Consider the following 21,390-nt stretch of genomic DNA (forward strand, 5'->3'; position numbering starts at 1 on the left):
AAGGACTCGGCGCGAGTGGAAACGCTTGACAAAAGGTTCTTTGTGCAACTTTAAACGCGGCTAAGATGCAGCCTCCTCTTTCCCCTTCCCCGTTTTACTTTGTCTGCTCTCTTCAACTCGGAGCAACTCTCTTTGTAATGCGTTCCCGCTCTCAGCCTCTCTCGTCGGCGCGAGACTTCACTCGACGCCGTCCGCTGCCCTGGGCGCAGATGAATAAGACCTGCGAGTCGGGAGAAAATTAAACATTGACGCGGCGCCGCTTTTGCGCGTCGTTCCACAGAGCAACCGTCTTTTTTAGCTCCCCGCCGCGCTTCTGACAAAACTGCTTCCTGGAAACCAAAAATACTTTGCTTTGCGTGTGTGGGGAGGGAGAGAGAGACACACAAAAGACCAAAGGCACATATTTTGTCAATGAGGAAATTTACATAACACCCCTAAAATGACGGCCGTCCTTCCCTGCCTGCCTGCCGCCTTTGCTGCTCATAAAAGCCGCTTACAGTCCTGCCTGCATCCTCCACTGATCTAACTTAGAACGGTCAGCCCTGTAAGGTAGAGAAGAGTAGAACGGCACGGAGAAGAACAGTCTGATAGGGCCCGGTAGAGGAGGGAAAAGAAAAAATAGAGTAGAATAGAACTGGAAAAGGGAGTACAGAGGAGGGGGAGGAGGGACTAATTGGATTGGGGGGGCGGGGGGGGAGATCCTCTCTTTGGCCGTGTCTGGTCTCTGTCATCGCGCTCCAGGCCTGGCTCCTCTCAGTGACTCCAGCACATCTCCAGCACATCAGCACAAAACAAACGTGCATAAACGCAACACAAAGCAACTCTAAACGTGTTACGGTGCCGAAGCGCTTCGCCCCGGTTCAGGTGGCTGAGCTGGCTGAGCTGGCTGGCTGGCTGGCTGGCTGTCCGTTCTGCGTGAAAGCCCGCAGCGAGCCTGTGTGTTTGCATACTCCTCTAACAGCTCACTAAATGGTTAAACAGATTACAGAGCGCACTAAGTGGATTGTCACAGCTCTCTATCGCTCTCTCAGGGTGTCTCTCCAGTGATTAAAAGTGGCCAGATTCCCCCCCCCCCTTTTTTTTTTGCTCCACATACACACGAGTGAACAGCAGAAAGGTCACTGGGACGTAGAAGGCAATACAGCGTCTAAGTGCAAAATAGTAAATGGCTTAATCATATGGACAAATTAATTCAATTGGTGTGTCTTGCAACGCCTGGACAAATGCAATGCAGATGTTTCACATTCATTTGGCTGCTGGTCTGTCCTTTATCTCATTACTATATAGCAGCATAAATGAAGTGGCTTCTAACTTCATTTTTTTTTTTTTTTTTTAATATCTAAACTTTCAAAATTCATAAAGGTTCGAATGAACGTTGCACAAAACATCCCGTGCGTCTTCATCCTGCAGACGATCATTCAACTTGAGGCAAAACGACAGCCTGTCTTGTGGTTCGGGCCTTTTCTTGTCTGAAAGCCGCAACATCGCTGGGTTGCAGGTAACGAGACGTGTGTGTGTGTGCGTGTGTGTGTGTGTGTGTGTGTGTGTGTGTGTGTGTGTGTGTGTGTGTGTGCGTGTGTGTGTGTGTGAGTGTGAGTGTGTGTGCGTCTTGCAAGGCGGCGTTGCTCACCGCGGAGTGAAAGTTTACGCAGCGAGGCTATTCTCTGTCCAATGTATGCTCATTATCGGCGCTGGAAAAGCAGCTAATGACTGCACACAGCCACGGGCCAATACAGCTGCTACACTCTGCACATGTTTGTCTATTGGGTATTGCAAGTGAGTGAGTGTGCGTGTGTGTGTGTGTGTGTGTGTGTGTGTGTGTGTGTGTTCCAACCCATTACATATCCGCATTACAAGCCCCCGTAAAAAAAAACATCAAAACTGCACACACTTATTACAGACACACATGCTCACCTACTCCTTAAAATTTTTCTTCTTGCTCCTGGCTGCTACACCATTGGACACACACACACACACACACACACACACACACACACACACACACACACACACACACACACACACACACACACACACACACACACACACACACACACCCTTACAGCCCATTGATTTAAGTCAATGTGAGTGTATCCTAACCTTTTGAGGACCGTGTTTGAAGTCTCTCTTACCTCCTCAGACCTGCTCTCAGAGCCAGACACTGCCTAAAGTCCTGCAGCATTGCACGCACACACACGCACACGCACACACACGCACACACACACACACACAAAAGCCAGCAGTCCCATCCTCACCACCCATGCACGCTCCCAACAGGCCGAGGAGATACCGCAGGCGGGGGCTACATACGCGCAAGCACACACAGACACACTTACTTTCTCTGTGTATTACCAACACTAATGAGCTGATAGATGTTTAACAGAGGCAGAGAAGCAAAAAAATCATTTCCTCAGAGTCGGCGAGGAGGTGGGGAAAATGAACCGTGTGCGCGTCTGGGGGTCTTGTTTTATTTTCTCTCTGCCTATCAGCCCCTGGGCCTTCCATAGGTTAAGCATCAGTGATGGCGCAGAGCTGGCCAAGCCGGGGTCTGCCGGGTCCTGACGAGACCCCCGTGGTGAGGCGGGGTGGAGGAGACGCGGTAATGAGAGGAGTTATTTCAGCAATCAACGCGGCCCCCACGATGGCAAACGAAACAAAAGCCGCCATGGCTGGCGACGGAATTAAAGGGAAGCGACGTGGCGGGTTGTTTTTTTGTTTGTTTTTTTGACTTTGTGGTTGTAAACAGCAGGATTTGGTGAGTTGTTTCTGAGGGAGATTCCCCGAATGATCGGAGCGGAGACAAAGACATCAAAAGTAGGGGGGAGGAGGGGAGGGGGGGCTTTAATGGAAGATAGCCGGTTCCTTTAACCCTGGGCTCATTATGCAGCCTGGTTTTACATGCATAGCGAGAGCTAATCGGCGCTAATATGAAGGGCCTGGGCGCTGCCCTCTGCGCCTCCGCTGCCCAGCGTCTGCCCGCTTCCCTCTCCGGTGACACCGGGCCCAGGCAGCTGGACCGTGGCTCCGCCCATTAACCTGGCATACACAAGGAGTTCAGCCTAATTGGGGAGACCTTTTTCCGCGGGTGTGGATGCGTGCGGAAGCAGCCAGCGCTTGTTCCCGGCACCTTGATGCCGGCTAACGGAGGAACGTAACAAGGTCATCGGGAGGGAGAACGGCGCAACGGCGTGAAGATTTCTTTCATAGGCTGATTTTTTGGACAAACGATTCTATTAGCGGGGGAAGTGGCGGATGTGGAATGTGGAATGAGACGCGGGAGGGAGTGAATGCCAATGTGTAAATATGACTTGACATTAATAGGAGGGGGAGGGTAGGGGGTGGGGGGGGGACGACCATCTTGTAACCAAATCTGTTTAAAGAGGTTTAGACCAACCAGCTAATGACCTTAAAACACTGAAAAAGAAAAAGAAGAAGAAAAAACAAAACAAATTTTTAAAACTCAATCCCTTTTCTGTGGAGAAACCACCATCTGTTAGCTGTAGTTTCTACGTTTGCGCTCGTTAATTACAGGTGGGAATCGGTGACAAACGCTGTCGCATTCAAATTACACTTCTGTCATTTATCTGCCTGGGGGCAGATACACGCTTGTCATCTCTGTTTGTTTCTCCGCCGCTCATTTGGAATTAAAAAAAAAAACATGGACTAATGAAATTAATTAAACACAGCCTGACCTGACTGAAGCCACAAGGAGTTCAGAGGCAATACCAGCGCCGCTTGTGTGTGTGTGTGTGTGTGTGAGAGAGAGAGAGAGAGAGAGAGAGAGAGAGAGAGAGAGAGAAGCACAAGGAAGACAAGAGAATTTACTGCTCTTTGCTGCTGAGCAATTAACTTAAATTTAAATATTTTTTGAATGAAATAAATTCACCAACGTCTAATGAAATAGACATTTAATCGAATGTTAATTTTGCACTTTAACATGCGTGAGGAGCATTTGATGATGTCGAACATGTCCATGCTGAACTTTAACGCATTACTGACTAGAACCACATCGTCATTTTATTTTATTTAAATTTTTACGCGTCAGTGAAAAGCAAATATCGCTTTGAACTAGGGGACGAGGCGTCGCTGTCGTCTCTGCAAATAGAAAAGCCAGAGGATTACGCAGTGCAAACTGGCCCGCTGACCCCATACACTAGTCTGGGTAAACACAACCACGCGGCCCTCCAATCAGCCACTTAGCCTCTGCCACCGGTGAAAGGCGACAAGATCTCTTAACCGCGGCTCGTCTTTTCCGATAAATTTTGCATGGAAAACATGCCGGCGGAGCCTGCTGTCATATTAGAGGAGTGTTAAATGTTTAATGGCGACAACACCGCGCGGTGCGGTGCGGTGCGGCGCGGCACGGCACGGCACGCGGAGTCAGTGTCAGGGTGCCGCGCCGCGAGGGGGCCCCTCTTTCATCCTGACAGACAGTCTCCTCGCTACCGCCATCGACACCTCGCCGCTCCGCTCTGCCACCCAGCAAGGAAACCTGGATGCAAATGAAGCTGTGGTAACTGTGTGTGTGTGTGTGTGTGTGTGTGTGTGTGTGTGTGTGTGTGTGTGTGAGAGAGAGAGAGGGGGGGAGCAGTGGCTTTCAAAAGGATGCTTTCCTCCTGTTACCGCCGTGAGCGTAAGAAGGATGGAAGGGAGGGGAGGCGGCAGAAAGAGGTGATGCGTCGCAGACAGGAAGTGCTGCAGAAAGGCCGGGTTTTCAACAAGGCGGAAACTTTGCTTCCAGTTCCTGTCTCTCATCTCGAGCGAACTCTTTTAAGGGGAGGTGGAGAAAAACAGGAACCTCAATCTATAAGAGGCGCAGTGTAAAGGCAGGCTTTGATGTGCACGGTAAAAAATCATTCATTCAACTCAATGTTTTAATTTAATGGTATGAAAACTACTTAAAGGGGTGAACTTTGTGCAATTAGTGCATTGTTTTGTTTTACTTTTTTTTTTTGAAACATTCTTTTTCTTCTCATCTTGCACTGCGGGCAAAAAAAACTAAATAATTAGAATATCACAAAAATACGGAAAATCTCTGAGTCATCGGTTTCGCTTGATTATTTTTCTAAGTTATTATCTTATATCGAAGGTGTTCCAAGTGTTTTACAGACCAATCACGAACAGACTTCTAACTGATGGTGAACAATTAGCCAACAGGACAGTGTGAAGTTCACCGTCATTCTTGAGATTTACCTTGATTGCAGAACAGAAGAGAAACCCCCCAAAAAAAAAAGAAAACCAACACACGTCAACACACCAACGTGAACAGACTGACGTGACTCTTCATACTGGCCACTGAGTAAACACTCAAATTCAAGAAAGCAAACCAGAGAGCGTCATTCAGTTCAAATCATTTCATCGTCAAACCACCACAGACTTTGAGACAATTTCAAAGGCCAGACGGGACAAACGGCAGAGTGAAATATATCACCGTGGCCACAGGTTGATATACGAACATGCACGAAACTTACATAGTATCTACGGTTCCGCGCGGGCTTGTGCACGCACGCATACGCGCACGTAGACAAGCTTAAACGGGGTGGGTTGAGGGGGGGGTCAGAGATAAAGCAGGAGATTCCTATCGATGCTGAAGGATATTGAAACCTTAATAAGAAAACAGATATAGTCTGCCGGCCTTACGTTTCACTGTTAGCTTTATTTGTTTTCCTGATACGCATCTAAGAAGGGCAATATGTAATCGTTCCCAATAGACGAGGCACTTTTCCTTTAAAGCCGCATCTCAATTTTTCGGTCCGCGTGCGCAGAAACGGGTTGCCGTATTCTGAAGCAAATTCGCCAGAGAATAAAAAATAACTGCAGCTAGGAATAAAGAACCTACTGAAAGCAGGCACGGACGCACTTAAAATGAGCTGATTTTGTAAAAGACGTGTGTGATTCTAAACAACGGAGGCACAGCTCGTGCGTTCAGGAAACTTCTAACGCTCATTAGTACCTTTGCACTTGCGTTGGACATGTTTACACCTACATGATCAAAGGACTTGCACAAGCAGAGAAAAGCATCCCTACATCCTGCATATTAAGGTTTTGACCGCCAATCTGTTGCATCGACAACACCCAAGCAAGAGCAGAAGTGAATCCTTGCGGCTTTTTTCCCCTTCGAGGGGGGGGGGGGGGGGGGTTCACCGTGGCTAAATTGATCCTAATGTCTAGTTTTGACATTTGTTTTCACACGAGAAGACCTCGCCGAGGACGCTGGGCTGGTTGCATCGACAAAATCAGAGCGACAGAAATCAAGTTCAGTCGGCTGCAGAAGCGCGAGTTGCCATTTGGCTTTAAAGATTCTTCTCTTAGTAAATCTACTGGAACACCAAGACAGCCTGAAATGCTTTTCTCCGGCAGGTTCCTGTGTAAAATTAACAAGGTATGGTGTTCAGCTCGCTCATTGCCTTGCTCATTACTGTAAAGTTAAGGTCATTTAAATTGCTTCAATACGAAAAAGGAGTTTCCTTTGCCAGTCAGTCCAGCTGCCCAATCATGCAAACACCACTGGCTAAAAAGCTAGCCTTGTAATAGGTTACAGAATTATTACATACATCCTATAACATGCAGCAGCCACTTGACTGACGGCAAAACCAAGACCACAAAACGCCGCTCTCACTTGTGGGCACCAGCACTCACGGAATCAACACTATGATACACACACCTGTGCCATTCAATATAACGCACCACGAGTGGCTACAAGTCCAATTACATTAGGGCGCGGCGGGGCGGGGCGCGGCGGGACGGTGGGTGCTATTCCGGCTCGGGCCACCGGTGGCCTCTAAAGAGGTTAGAGCTGGAGAGTAGAGCTCCGCGGCCCAGAGGTCCGCTGGTACTGGTTCTAACTGGTTCCGCGGGGGGATCACGGCCGGCGAAATGCAGAACTTCCGAGAGTCGCCTTAACAGAGACCTCTTTTTTTTTTTTAAATGCTTGTATGAGCACACCGGAGATGCATATGATGCAGTTAGGTGGTCGGGCTTATTGCAGGCCGGCCCGGAGGGCGAGGACAAGCGGAGCTAAGAAGATCAACACGTCTCGGCCAAAAACACTTTCTAAGAGCCGGACCTCTGGAGCACTCCGGTTCTCCATCTGTACATATCGCCATGACTTATTATTTTGCAAGAGGGGATCTCTGTCATGGTAAAGGGGCCGGTGTTTGATTGCAGGGGAAATGAAGGTGGAAAGGTAATGATGGACTGATGGATGAGGTGACGCGTGGACAGACGGAGCGGTCGGGACTGAGCTCCGTGTTGTTGCAACCAAGAGGTCTGAAGTTTAGACTGGACTGGGACGCATTGATTATTAGTTTTCATGGCCGCCTCCTCCTGTACCTAAAGAAAAAAAGATATTCTTTACTCACCCTTTCTTGTCTGCCTTGTCTTTACTTTTGTCCTTGTCCTTGTCCTTGTCCCTGTCCCTCCCTCTGTCCCGATCCCGATCTCGATCTCGATCCCGATCCCGATCCCGATCCCGACCCTTGTGTCGGTTCCTGTCCCGCTCTCTGCTGCGGCTCCTGCGCCTGCTGCGGCTTTGGCTCCTGCGCCGGCGGCTGCGGCTGCCGCTCCTGTGGCGTCAAACACAACCAGAGGAGGAGATGAGATGCGGCCAGGACGAGGTGTTGTAATTCACTGCTAATATAATGCGAAAATTGCTTTTAGCGAGTGAGAACTGAGCCTCTGTTTTACTGTAGTACAATACCTCCAGTACATGCATTACATTCAAAGCACATCCAAAACGAGTTGAACACACGCACGGCTACGTGGCTGAAAAAAATTTGAATTGATTTGCTTTGAACATTAAAATTAAAGATTTCTTTTCAGGGAAACAGATTTGGCTACATTGCAATAAAGTTATTGTAGGGCAAAGTCATTCCTCTTCCTTGGACCTAATAACTCAGTTATATACAGTCCGACACCCGTGACACACACACACGGAGAAGAAATAAAGGCAATTAGAGGAGGGCTCGGAGGAAGGCCTGTGCTCTGTATTGATCTCAATATTGGCCCCCGTGGTCAAAAAAGATTTACAACTGGAGATTTAGCACGTAAAAAAAACACTAAATACACGTCATCATTTAAACACCAAGATAACCAGAAGGTCATGTCTATGATCCTAAACCCTACTATATAGCGCAGGCAGTGTTGGGTTTCACACAATGCAACTAACTGTCACACAACATGAAAGCAGTTATTGATACAAACTATAAATATAGAATTTGTCCAGCTAATAAGAGAAGGGCACTGATAATAACGCGCTGACTCTCCAGGTAGCGTTTTTATTTCAGCATCACATTCATTCGCGTTCACTATCCGCCATGAGTGCCTGTGTGTGTGTGTGCGTGTGTGTGTGTGTTCACATGCTTGTTGTTGCACATGACAGTGTGTCTCGACGGTGTGCGCAGGGCATGATTTGAAATCCCAGTAGAAATCAGGGAGTGGGGGGAGGGGGGGGGGGGCGAGATGCCGTTATTTTCCATCATCTATCATTTTATTGATTTGTCTATAAAAACAGTCAAACCTGCTGTCCACGAGCTTTATTGCTTCCCTCCACTTTATTAGTTTGCAGTTTGGGACATCCAGAGCTGTCTCGCGGCACGACAGAAAACTAATCACTTTCCTCAGACGACTGTCACCGTTCTAACAGACAACACTCTGACAACTGTTGCAATCAATTAGGCGGCGGCGGCGGCCGTCCCGCTCCCTGGAGAGAAGCTGCACTAGTTCAAGAAAAAAGAAGAAAAAGAACCCCTTGCTCGATTTACAGTTCCTCAAAAGTAAATTAGCAGTGAAACAATTAGGGTTTTGTGCGCAAAAGGTCAGAATCGAATCACAACTTTGCCACGCGGTGCACTTTGATTCCGGTCGTGTGTCGCAACGCGGCCTAATGTAGCTGGTGTTTTGCACGATTGTGCATTTCAACAAAACCGCGACGGCTGCGGAAACGTCTCGGTCTTTTCTTTCACCAACCATCCATCTTTCTGACTCTGTCTTTTTCATTTTCCTCTTCAGACAAGAACAAGTGTGTGAACATTTCAAAAGGGTCGAGAAACAGTCACTGTTTAACATGATAATTTCACCAAGCGTTATGTAAAACAGCCGCGTGTTTTATTACGAACTCTAGAGACATTTAGTTTATATTCAGAGTGGATAAAAATAAAAAAGGAAAGTCATCACATTAGACCCAAATGTTTTCGTACTGTAATATGTTGGGTTTGTTGTTCATCAAGTTATTAATCATTTGAATTTGTAGCTTGTGCTTTAGCCAAAGCTGGCTAGACACCAAAATCAAACACTTGCTAAACTAGCTTACAGCTCCTGTGTAGTAAAAGTTCTTATTTTATTCATTGTTTCATTGATTCAAAAGAGTGTTTTTCAAAGAAGAAAACCAACGCCACTGCGTCTAGCTGAGCGGATGCATCCTAAGAGTGGCTATCAAAAAGGATTCAGTTAAAAGAATGTCAGATTCGTGAGGTCGAGGTGAAATCAGACCCGTGACGTGATCCGGCGTCTCTGGCACACGCTCGCCGTTCAGAGGACACTCGTGCCCGAGTGGGAGCGGGAGCAAGGAAATTATTGGCGTTTCTGGGAGGAGTCTGGAGTCTCCAGGAGCGGCACGATCCGTCGACGGCCCAGACAGACCTTGGAATGGGGGAATCTATGTGTTGACAATGCCGGCGTATGTTTGTAATCAACGGGACATGGGAGGGAATACAACATAGTTGCGGTGTTCCAAGCCGGGGCCTTATATTTTCTGCCAAGCGAATCGGGGCCAGGAGCGGCGGATGCAATAAACACAATCTCTCTCCCTCTCTTTCCCTCTGTTTTCCTCGCCCAACCCCGTCTCCCTTCTCTCCCTCTGATGGCAAAGAAAACGGCCCACTTCTGCGGTGTGCGGCAAATTAAATTTACTGTAGTTAATAGAGTGAGCCTATGCTACTAAATGTCAATTTCCCGACCAAGTCCTTCCCCTTGGAGAATGATTAGCTAATTTGAGGCTGGGGATAAACGGGCTAATGCGGGACACACACAGATAAACAGCTACGGTTGGACCTCATGCCAGGCCCTTCCCCTGCTTTACATTTTATTGGGCTTATTATCTCCAGGGAAAATTGGTCCCCCTATGGCCTAAACATATTCTTATTTCTAATAAAGGCCCTCGCTGCTAGCCCCCGTATGTGACACAACACACACACACACACACACACACACACACACACACACGCAGCCGTGCAGCCTCCACGCAGCCGCTTTCCTCCATTCCTCCCTCGTTTTGCCATCCAATCCATTAAAATTGGAGCTCTGCTATTGGCCGCTGCCGATTTCCTGGAGAATTATCAATAGAGTAATTATGCCGCATGTTGGGAGCTCGGCTGAAGCTTATCGCCGCTGACCCCCCGCGCGCCAGGATATGATCCCTCGCCATAGCCCATTGCAGTAATTATGTGGTCTGGTGTGAAGCTGGATGGTGTGCTGCCCTTATCAGTCTGTATTCTATTTCTGTTTTCATTGAAAATTGGACATTAATGGAAGCTTCGCGATACCACTAGTGTCAGATCCAGGTGACTGGTCTCCAATGGAATCCGTGCCGCGGTTAAATCATTATTCATACAAAAGCAGTATGGGGACAGGAAACCAAGGGTGGACGTGATGAATTATTTTCACTTTGTTAATGTAAACGTGGTTTGTTTTTCCTTTTAGGGTTTCGGTCGTTGCTGTGTTTAAGTTTTGGAACAAGGCTCAAAAGGAAAACAAGCAGACTCAACAAAAAGGATCAATGAAGACGTTCTGATAAAGCACGGAAATTCAAATTAGCAAGGATAAAAAAAAAACTTCCTTGGAAGCAGTGTGCTGGCAACACAGGAAGCTCTGCCATTAGTGAGGCGTGTCTAGGTTTACCATATTTTTCAGGGGGGGTTTGGTTTAGTTTCAAAAGCACGCGTGAGCTTTGAATATCTAAACACGGGGAGAACAGTGGAACAGGGAGGCAGGTGGACTAGCACAGTGTGACCGTCAAATCCAAAACTTATCAAAAACTTATTTTATAACTGTGTTACTACGACAGACTAAATTTGAGCCAATATTTTATTATCTTCACAAACATAAACATAACTCTTGAGTTTGTGGCTTGGTCTTCACGACTGAGGTTCATTCTGCTTCTGAGGGAGTTATTTACTTTAACTAAGCATTGTGTTTATTGATTGTTCTATTGAAAGCTAGCCTATATCTCGTTATTTTTTCTAATTACTCATATTGAATCGGTCCACAAGTAGGCTGAGGGTCTTTACTGATTGTTTAGAGCAGGGAAATGCCGATGTGTTCACTTAACAATGTATTAGTGGTGGGGTTTTTTTTGCCCGTTAATTGGCTGCCTCCAGCAGTTGCGGGCGATGCTTAGCAAACTGCGTTGCGCTAATTATCCACGCTGCCTAACGCAAGCGTTGGAAGACCGAGCAGTCGGGTCGTGGGAGCATTTGAAATATTTTTCCGTGTGTTCTTAGAGAAGCGATAACCACTTTTTTCCCAGCAGCCAGAATCCCAGTTTGAAAAAGAGACATCACTGAAAATATTCAGCACAACTGCTGTGTGACGGTCTCGAAAATGTGTCCCCCACATCCATCAGGTCCGAGAGTGGCAGAGCAGTGACTTATTACCATTGAGTGAGTGACTGAACCCCTATTGTGTTTCAGTGAACGCTGCCGCCGGCGACCCCTGCCTGACCACAACATCTGACTAACGTACAAAAACTGCAGAAAAGTTATCAGAGGCATGAGACACTTCTTAAAGGAACCATCAATAGTTGCCCAATGTGGTGCAGCAGACCTTTCAAAGTGTGAAACAGTCCAATTTTGCACTTAAGTATTCATGGACTGCACACACACACACACACACACACACACACACACACACACACACACACACAACAAAGAAACTTGCCAACTGACTCCAACCAAGCAACATACAGATTGAAAAAGAAAACGGGACTATTGAAATTGAGAGGATCTATATTTGAAGAACTTCATTAATGCGCTGCTCCCCGTTGAGCTATTTCCGGTGACAGAGCGCAGCAGCAGCAGCTTCATGTTTGAGTTAAAAGTCACTTTTCTCTTTTTTTTCCTCCCCCCCCCCCTTCCATTTCAATGTGTCTAAAAGCACCTTGAGTGAGAAATGTGCATTTCCTGCTGCCAAAAGACGTGGAAAACAGCTGTTCCCGCCCGACGCCGCCCGCTGAATGGAATGCAAATATGTTAACCATCTAGAATTTATTGCTTTTGAGTGCTCTTCAAACACAACGGCAGACACAAGTTTAATTTATGATATTCCTCTAATTATGAGAGCTGTTGAAATCATTTCCCAAGCTGCTTCCTCCTTCCAAGCAGCCACATTATCTCTTCCCTCAGTTCACAGTATGCAGCCAGCCAGCCAGCCCCACACACACACACACACGGGCGCGCGCGCGCGCACGCACACACAATCATCCACCGTGAGCACCCACACAGAAACATAAATATACACACGCGCAGACTAAATAACACACATGGAAACACTGCAAAGTAGCTGATTGTGAGCACAATTAACACAGCAAAGACAGAGGATGAAAGATCCGCTGAAATGTTTCTTCCCCGTCCCCCCCGCCCGCCCTCCCCTCCGCTTCATAAAAGCAATGTTTAGATTTGTCATAATCTCCAGTTTGCTTTTAATTTAGCAATCGTCAACACAAACGTCTGCAGTGCCCCGCTATGCTGGGAAGCAGAAATGAGACCCCATGCAGGCCACCCACACACTTCTCAACTAAACACACACACACACACACACACACATTACAGCCACAAGCCACGAGGTTAAGTCATTTAGCAGAGTTCAAAAGCCTTCAGAGACGCCTCAGATCTATATGGACCTACGACGGGCACTGATGGAGGGGGGCGGGGCGGGGGGAGACGAATTTCTGCCGTGTGCGTGTTCTTCGCCAAGCGGCACATGTGTCGATTACCCATCATCCCCGTCACCGCATACGCCCGGTGTCACTCAGCCTCCACGTCGCAATCCTAAACGTGGCCGTCTGGCGGGTGGCGGCGACCCCTGACCTCCGGGGCAGCCGCAGCTCGACATGACACCCATTAGCAGCTGGAGCCGGGGTGGGTGGGGTGGGGCGGGGCGGCCTGGCTCGGCCCAGGCACAAGGTCAAGTGGAGGTCGCGCGGCGGACTAGGTGCTAACTTGCCAACTCGCTCGCAGCCACTTTACTGGTTTGAAACCCTGCTTATTTTTCCTCCCCCCCCCCGGCCCCAATCCTCCCCACCTCCCTCTTCAATCCGTCATTGGCCCGGGACACTTGGCTACGGAGTCGAGCAAAGTCGTTCTGGTTGTTGTTACATCTGTCTGTGAGGAGGTGGAGGCGGAGGAGAAGGAAGAGGCGGAGGAGGGGGAGGAGGAGGAGGAGGAGGAAGCTAAGACTGAAGGATGGAGGTGGTTGGGGAGGGTGGGGGTGGCAGGAGGCGGCTGCAGAAATGGGGAACAGATTAAAGAAAAAGAAAAAGAAAGAAAAAAACTGCTCCGAAAAAAGTTAGCGAGTCAAGGACGGCCGGGGTAACAAAAAAAGACGGCAGATAAAAAGAGGGAAAACGAGGGCGACTTGCGGAGAAGACAAAGCAGACAGCCGTGCCTGGCATCAATGTGGCTCCAATTAGCAGGTGTGCACTCAGACGCTCGCTCTCCCTCTGCCGCTCTGGTCAGGGAAGATGTATTTTTCTGCCTTTTATACTCACGTATTTATGAAGTGGCGGGAGATCTAAGGGCCCTTGGCATAACAGCCTTTTATTGTTTAAATGTGGACCGTTTGGCCCTGAGAGCTTAAGTGATTTAGAAACCTCACAACTCCAGAATAAGAAAAATCATAAACGCTGAGGCAAACCATGTGGGTGGACTGTAAAAGCAGCGAGGAAAGGGCCGACAGAAAGCAGACACGCATACCACAACTTAAGGGGAAACTACACTTAATTAAACACCCTAGACGAGACTGGAATAGTGGCCTCGCGAAAAAAAAAAAGGAAAAACACAAAACTAATAGTTTTCCCCCTTCAGTGGAACAGCTAAGTCGTCTTCCGACGAGAACAGAAGATTTTCTTGTAAAGAGCTTTCGATTATTTTTTTACGAACTGTTGTCGGGCTTGGGGAACGAGACGACGAGATGGTGAGCGGAATCGAAAGAGAGATGACAAAAACAAACAGCGAGAGGACGTTCCTTTGGAGCCGCCTCCCACCTCCACAACGTCTCCAACTCCTGCTAATCTGCAACTTTTCCCCAAAATTAGCAACATTTATTGGACACGCTGTCCTCTCCTGTGCTGTTTGTAGGTGACAGCTGGAGAAATGTGAGTCCATCTGAATTTTTCTGTTTATACCTACAGTTATTTTATTTTTCTATATCTTTAGTTCAGATAATTCTAGATTTTTTGCACTGTAGCTTCTTTTTTTTTTTTGAGCGGTAATTATGCAAATTTCTCCACCATGTGATCAATAAAGGTCTTCTTCTTCTGAAACGTGTGCTGAAAACCTTGCGCACAAAAGTTACATAACAGTGTAACGTGTTTTTTATTTTTTTTAGTTTAGTTTAGTTTTTTAGTGTCAATGTCGAGCTATAATTTAGGATTTCACATATCAGAATCGGAATGTCTTATTGTCATCGTACAATGTACTATGAAATTAAAAGTGTGCAATCCTAGGCGGCACCATTCGCTAGTCACAAAAAGATTCAAGAACAAACAAAACCACATAATAAATAGAACAGAATAAAAAAAAAGGCTGCTGACTGCAGTTCTGACTACAGTGGTTACAAAAGGTTTAACCATCTGAAAGGAGGATTCACACTATGCCACATGCTACATGGACGGACAGATTGTCATCTCAGCAACAGCGGCTGCTCCAATCAACAACGATTAGCTAAGAATCCTTCGACCGAACCCTCTACCTCCACTTCTTGCTCGCGTCCTCCAACTCTGCCAAAACACGGAACGGCCAAACCGTACCAAAATGAAGGACAAATTTTTAAACAAAAAAAAAAAACCTTCCGCAGTCTGAGAAAGTGTTTCATTATTTTCAAAAAGAGACTGCCAAGGTTTCAGCTGCACATGATCCCAGTTTCGTTCCATTGCTGTTTTCCCTTATTCTCCCCCCCCCCCCCCCCCACCCCCACCCGGGTAAAAACCACACGTTTGTATCCCTTGTGAGTGTGCGGGTTTGTGCGTGTGTTTGTATTTTGGGCGGGAGTGGGAGGCAGTTGTCTCTTGTCCTAAGTGAGCTGACAAGTGTAGACAGAAGTTCCTCTGGCTGGCAATTTGCTCTCAGGTTGTCGTGCGGGGCGGGAGAGTTTTCGAGCCTTTCTCGGCGGGACAAAGCATGTGGCTCCGCTTAGAGCCAGCGAAGTGAGGCGCTCGCACACAATCCGTGCGTAATAAAATAAAGCTTAAACGGGCATCAGTGTCAAAGCCACTGAAAACGCAGAGAACGTGAACAGAAAACACCATATTTAGAGATTGCTAGCGTGCGTGGCGTTGCGTCTCTGCGACAAAACCGTGACAGTTTACAGCGAAGCTCCCCGAGTTTGTGCCGACCGCCGTCGTCGTCCCACAGAACGGCGGCGTCCATATGGTTTGAGCCGGATCATAACTGGAGTACAAGGTAAACATGCTGACTGAGGTTTGTCCATGCAATGCTCTGCTCGCCGCCGGTCTCGGTGGACGCGCTCAAAACCTGGCCGCCGAATCACACACGGCACGTAAACATACCGCCAACCCCCCCCCCCAACACACACACACACACACACACACACACACGGCGCGTACAAAGGAAAGGTCCTTTGTGTGTGTGTGTTGCATGTTAAAGAGTTAAAAAAAAAAAAAAAAAAACAAGTACTGCAAAAAGGACAGACGGCAATGTTTATCTGTGCATAAATTATGGGGCCTTTTAATCCCAAAAAGAGAGCGTGAAAAACTAATAATAACGGTGATGATGACGATGCATTGTGGCGACTGGGCTGTTTGGCAAGGTGACCTTGGAGTTCACCCGGCGATGCTCTCGGAGCAAGCTGTCCTGCGAGGGAACGAGCACACGGGAGGGGAGGGGAGGGGAGGGGAGTGGAGGGGGGGTGCGCAGCTATGAGCTCCACTCTCCCTTCTTCTCTCTCTCCCTCCCTCTATCACCTCCCTCCACCACCCCACCAACCCCCCCGCCCCAGAGCGTCGCTCGAGCCAGGTCTCTGCTGCGGCTCCAAACGGCTCAATGACAACACACGGGGCCTGCCAATTAGAAATAATTAGACAGTCATTTCAGCGGCGAGTCCTTTTTAAGTGCATATATAACGATGCAATGATGCTTATTAGCCGGCCCGAGCCGGCGAGCACCAGGCTTTCAAACGCTCTGGCGCTGGAGAAAATAATTATGCCAGTGATCACAAAGCGGGCTGCACATCTCTGTACTTCACCTCCACGCGTTTCAAAAATCCACTTCATTAGCTCCCGTAATTAATCCTCCATTAATTGCAGGAAAAGCCCAGTTTACCTCCCTTCGTTTCTAATTATCATCTTATAAATAGTTATGGTTCTAATTAATGTGTTCATTAGGCAGGATATTTCTCTCAAAGCCTCGCTGGGAGCCAAAGGTCCGGCTCGGCTCTCTCTGAAGCCTAACCAGCCAGAAGGTGAGGCCATCCTGCCTGCATTTGCTTTTATTTTACTACATTCAACCCCCTAATTGGCATTTAAAACCCAATTTGGATGAGCTTCAAGAAGCTTAAATAGGAGAGGAAAAAGCAGGAAGGGAAAGAGAAAGAGATACATTTGGTGTTCGTTTTCTAATGCCAGGGCTTAAATTGTTTCTGTCTCTGTGTTTATCTCGCTTTGGCCAAAAGGAAGAGGGCTTTTCGCCACCACAAAGGAGACACAATAAGTGTAACACCACACTCAATGCATGGCGTCACGTCTTTGCTAATATAGGGGTTTATTTGCAAAGTGTTGCAACATTGTCTTTGCATCAGAAATGACAGCGGGAGTGTGGCACTTTCAGGGTTTCAGTTATCAAACTGAAAATTTGCATTCCTGTTGTGATTTACCCTTCTTTTCCAGAATGGGAATTACATTGATTGAACTTTGTTTCATTTCAAAATAACTTATCACAATGCAAGAGGCAAAGGAATTGATTGTGCACCTTTAAAAATAATAACAGGTGTTGGGTTTATTGTCATAATTCAATAAGGTAGGATTAAACTGCAGAGAAATGCCTCATCAGTTCACAACTAATGTCAGCAGGAATAAAAAAATAAAAAAAAGCTATTTGTAAAAGGAACAAGCAGACATAAAAGACCGATGCAATCAGGTACAGTAGAATTTATCTGATGTTACTAAATATGTGTTTAGGATGTACATATATAGAAAATAGCATCCACTCTTTGATGCAATCAGGACCGATTCCACCGACGGATGGTTTCATACGGGATGCGGGCGTGATGCCTTTTGTGAGGTGAACTGCGTGTTTTGCAGGTGCACGGCACAGACTCTCCGGCTAGGTTGCTACCCAGGGGAAGGGGGCAAGCCTGCAGGGTGAACGGGTACGGCAGTGGTGGTGGTGGTGGTGGCGGCGGCGGCTTGGCAGAAGTGAAGGGTGAGGAGAAGGGAGGCGGGGGGCGGGGGGAGGAAGGGGGTTTCTCTGGCGTTAGAGGGGAACACTGCTCGCGGCTAGGCAGGGATGAAAGAGCCTGTCTGTGTCAGTCACTTATTCCCCCCTTTGGTAAATAAAGGTTTCTGACAACAAAGCCAAGAGGCGCTCCACTGGCCCTTTCGTGAGTAAATAAAAAAAGACTACACAGGGAAGGCTGGTCGGACAGAGATGGAGAGACAGAGGCAGCGGGGCGGCGGCGGGGGAGGGAGGGGGGGAGAAAGACAAGAACAAACGCCTCAGATCTCGCGAAGGGGAAGAAGCGTGTTGATTTTTATGGAGTAGAGAAGACGCTGCTGAACGAAACCAGGTCATCTTTCAGTTTAAATCAACACTCGGCGAGCCCGGTAATGGGGGGAGAAGGAAGAAAGGGCCTAATGTCGCAGGCGGAAAGGGTTGCGGGGGGGGAAGCGGAGTGAATGCGGAGAGACGGCTGGAAAGCGAGAGAGTCGCTTCGACCTCGGAGGCCGGAGAGAAAAAAAACAAAAGATCTTCGGCGCAGAATCCACCGCAGAACCTTGGCAGCTCGCGGGGGCCAAATTTCTCGCGCCACATTCTCGCAGCGGCAGCGCGCTCGCTCCCCCGTGCGAAGGTCCGACAACACCCCGAACCACCTGCTTGACGTGCCGAGGAAACGCAGTCAACCCGGCTGCGGTGAGAAGCTCGAAGGCCGCACAGCTCGCACCATTTCCCCGAGCCCGTCCCTCTGTCTTCTTGCACTCGGCACCCCCCCCCCACCCCCCTCCCTCCCCACCTCGGACCTTTCTGGTTCCTCACACCCACCGCGGTCTCCCCTCCCCGAGCCGCCTGGACGACCTTGCACACGTTCTGTGTCAGTGGCGGGCAGGTAAAGCTATCCAGCAGCTGCACGACACCTCATCTTTTACGGCGGTGGAGGTGGAGGTGGGGGGAGGGTGGGGTGGAGGGGGTGGGGGCGGGGGCGGGGGGTGAATTGCTGTGTGAAATACACGCCGGGCTATCCCTCAAGCTCAACGTGCACGGCGGGAGCACGCGGCTGCAGAGTGCGCGGAGAAGGTGAGACATGGGAAAGTGAGGGTGGACTGTCCGGGATGATGATGCGGCTCGCTCTGGCCGAGGCTGACCTTTGAACTCTGATCCAGAGGAGGGCATCAGGCGGCCCAGATTAGAAGGCATCATGAGGGCGATAGTGACATTCTAGTGTTATTTTACCCTTGATCAGGACAATTAGATTTGGGTGTTGAGAGTCTAATTAATTATTAATCCTTAACTGTGAAACATTCCTATTTTATTGAAGGTCCAGTCAGACCGGCTTCCTTTAGTAGAGGACTTCCTTATAAAATGGCAGTGGAAAATGGCAGCTAACTAGTAGCAATACCCTTGTTCTATGTATATTCTTATACATACGAGAACCGTGTAGGGTGGCCGACAAGGGCCAAACACAATACAACCGCCTAATTCGCCTTAGGCTGACTGACGGTGTTTCAATCAACAGCGGGAGGGTACAGCTTAGCACGGTAATGTGACTTTTATTTGAGTATATTTTACGAAAGGTTTCTACTAGAAACTTTCTAGTCGGCCGTCCTCGGTCTACCTGTGTGTCTCTCCATTGAGCTGTTCGGCTAAGAGCGCCCCCTGCAGGTTTGGAGCACTTCTCTTGTAGTGACTGGTTTACACAGCGTTTCTTTCATTTGCATGAGCTTTCTTGGTTTGCATCGCTTCTCTGTTTGCAGCGCATTTGATGATTCGGTATATGTTTTAATGTCTTGCAGAGGGTTTTTTTTTTCTCATTTGCACCATGATCCTCTTTTTGTACCTTGTTTAGACTTGTGTGTTTGTGTTTGTGAATTTGCATCGCTTCCACACTTGCAGCTGTTTTCGCCAACTAAGGAGCATTAGGCAGCTGTATTGTGTTTGGCCCCTGTCAGCCACCGTAATTAAGCACACATACAGCAAATGTCAAAGTGACTGATGTCTGGAATTTCACCTAGTTTGGTTTCAAATGTGAGTAACAGCGTTGTGATCCATGCCAACAGCTGACTACTGATTCCTGCCCTCGCAGTGTCCTCACATGCTCTGGGGGAACCCTGAGTGGACTCTGCCATCCTAGGTGGGTGTGTGGGTGGGTGGTGTGTTAAGCTTTCTGGCCATGTCTTCCAAGGAAGGGGTGGGGGGGCCAAAGATAATTAGAGGCTTCGCCCCAGCAGCCCGGCGTTGAAACCTTCGCGGGTGTCATCTACGCTAGCGCGCTACACGTCCCCTAAAATATTAATGAGAAAAAAAAGTCTTTTGTGCCCCGTGGTAAACACTCGTCGGCGCGAGCGCGGGCCGTTTCATGTGCGAATATCCGCCGCGCGAATTAAAGGCCGAGCCCGTCTTTGACAGGTTAAGTGGTGGATTTGTCACAGCTGCCGCTGCCTTCATGTCCTCCGACGGCGTCTCTGCGCTGACCTGTGAAGTGGGAGGGGAGGCTGACAGAATGACTGACTGACTGAGTGAGCCGCGTGCTTTTCAACCCCTGCTGCGGCCGCCCAAAAAAAAGAAGAAAAAAAAAAAGACAGAATAAATTGCGACGCTCACCTAAAGACGCACCTGTGATCCGGCCGTGATGAGAGGCCGCCACCGCTGCGCTACTCTCTGCTGTCACCAACCCTCCTCCGCCCCCCCCCCCCCTAATGAGCGTGCGTTCCCGCAAACTTGCACCTACACGCGTAGCCTCGATCACGCTCACGCACACACACGCGAACACGAACACGCCGGGCGCACCTGCTCACATCAAAGAGAATAAACATTAATGGCAAATAGGTAATCTGCTCCTGTTGTCTGTTTTACATTTCAGGGCAGGACGACTGACTGCCTCTGGGGGGTGTAAGGGGGGTCTGGCCCTGTGATTTGGGGGTAGGGGGGGGCTGGCCCTCTGATTGAGGGTGGAGGAAAGAGAGGAAGAGGAGGAGGAGGGGGAGGAGGAGGAGGAGGATGTAGGCGAGTACGGCAGAGAGCAACCGCAAGACAGAGCAATGTTCTTATTCCGTGTATCTCTTTATTTTTTATTTATACATGAGCGATTGAAAAGAAGGTAATAATATTCCCCCTTCTCTCAGCCGGCGAGAGAACCCTCCCTCCATCCGCTCCCCCCCCGACTATGGTCCTAATCTTCTCCCCAGCAATATTCCGACGTTATTATTCTCATTCTTCTGAATAATATCCCTCTTTCTGGGCCCGATCTGTTCTCTTGGCACTTTTGTCTTTTCTCTTCATTTTCCTCTTCCTCGGGATCTTCCCTGCACCCGCCCTCTCCTGCGCTCGGCCCATCTATTCTGTCTCCGCACTTTTCCATTCTCTTCTAACTTCCCGTGCCCTCTCTCTCTCTCTCTCTCTCTGTCTCTCTCTCTCTCTCTCATCTGCTCGTCGTCGTCGTTTCCTCCTTTCATATTCCGCAGGTGTTGCCGGGGAGGTTTTGGCTGGGATAGGGGGAGGAGGGAAGGGGGTTGGGGGAGTGAGGGCGGCGGCGGCGGTGGGCAGCGCCTCATATCCTATCTGCGTATCAATCATGAGGTCCTGTCCACTCAATCCAGCTCTGATCCATCAGCCAGCCTCTCGCCGAGCTCGGGCAGCCTTATTCAGCCACGGGGGCCCCGCCCCTCTACCCCCCAACCCCCACCGGCACCCCCATCCCTGTCACATGCACATTACACCACGCCGCTGA

General features: G+C 48.7%; 1 protein-coding gene across 2 annotated transcripts in view; it reads right to left on the reverse strand.

Moving 5' to 3' along the window:
- The window catches only part of rsrc1 (arginine/serine-rich coiled-coil 1), a 109,851-nt gene that overhangs the window by 82,123 nt on the left and 6,338 nt on the right, over positions 1-21,390 (reverse strand). For both annotated transcript variants that reach the window (XM_076036071.1, XM_076036073.1), the window contains exon 4: positions 7,362-7,565. In XM_076036071.1, coding sequence (XP_075892186.1) covers positions 7,362-7,565 — 204 coding nt within the window. The remainder of the gene's footprint in view (positions 1-7,361; positions 7,566-21,390) is intronic.

The sequence above is a fragment of the Nelusetta ayraudi genome, unplaced genomic scaffold (genome assembly GCF_046127955.1).
Source record: "Nelusetta ayraudi isolate G7.1 ecotype Tasmania unplaced genomic scaffold, CSIRO-AGI_Nayr_v1 ptg000048l, whole genome shotgun sequence".
NCBI classification, from domain to species: Eukaryota; Metazoa; Chordata; class Actinopteri; order Tetraodontiformes; family Monacanthidae; genus Nelusetta; species Nelusetta ayraudi.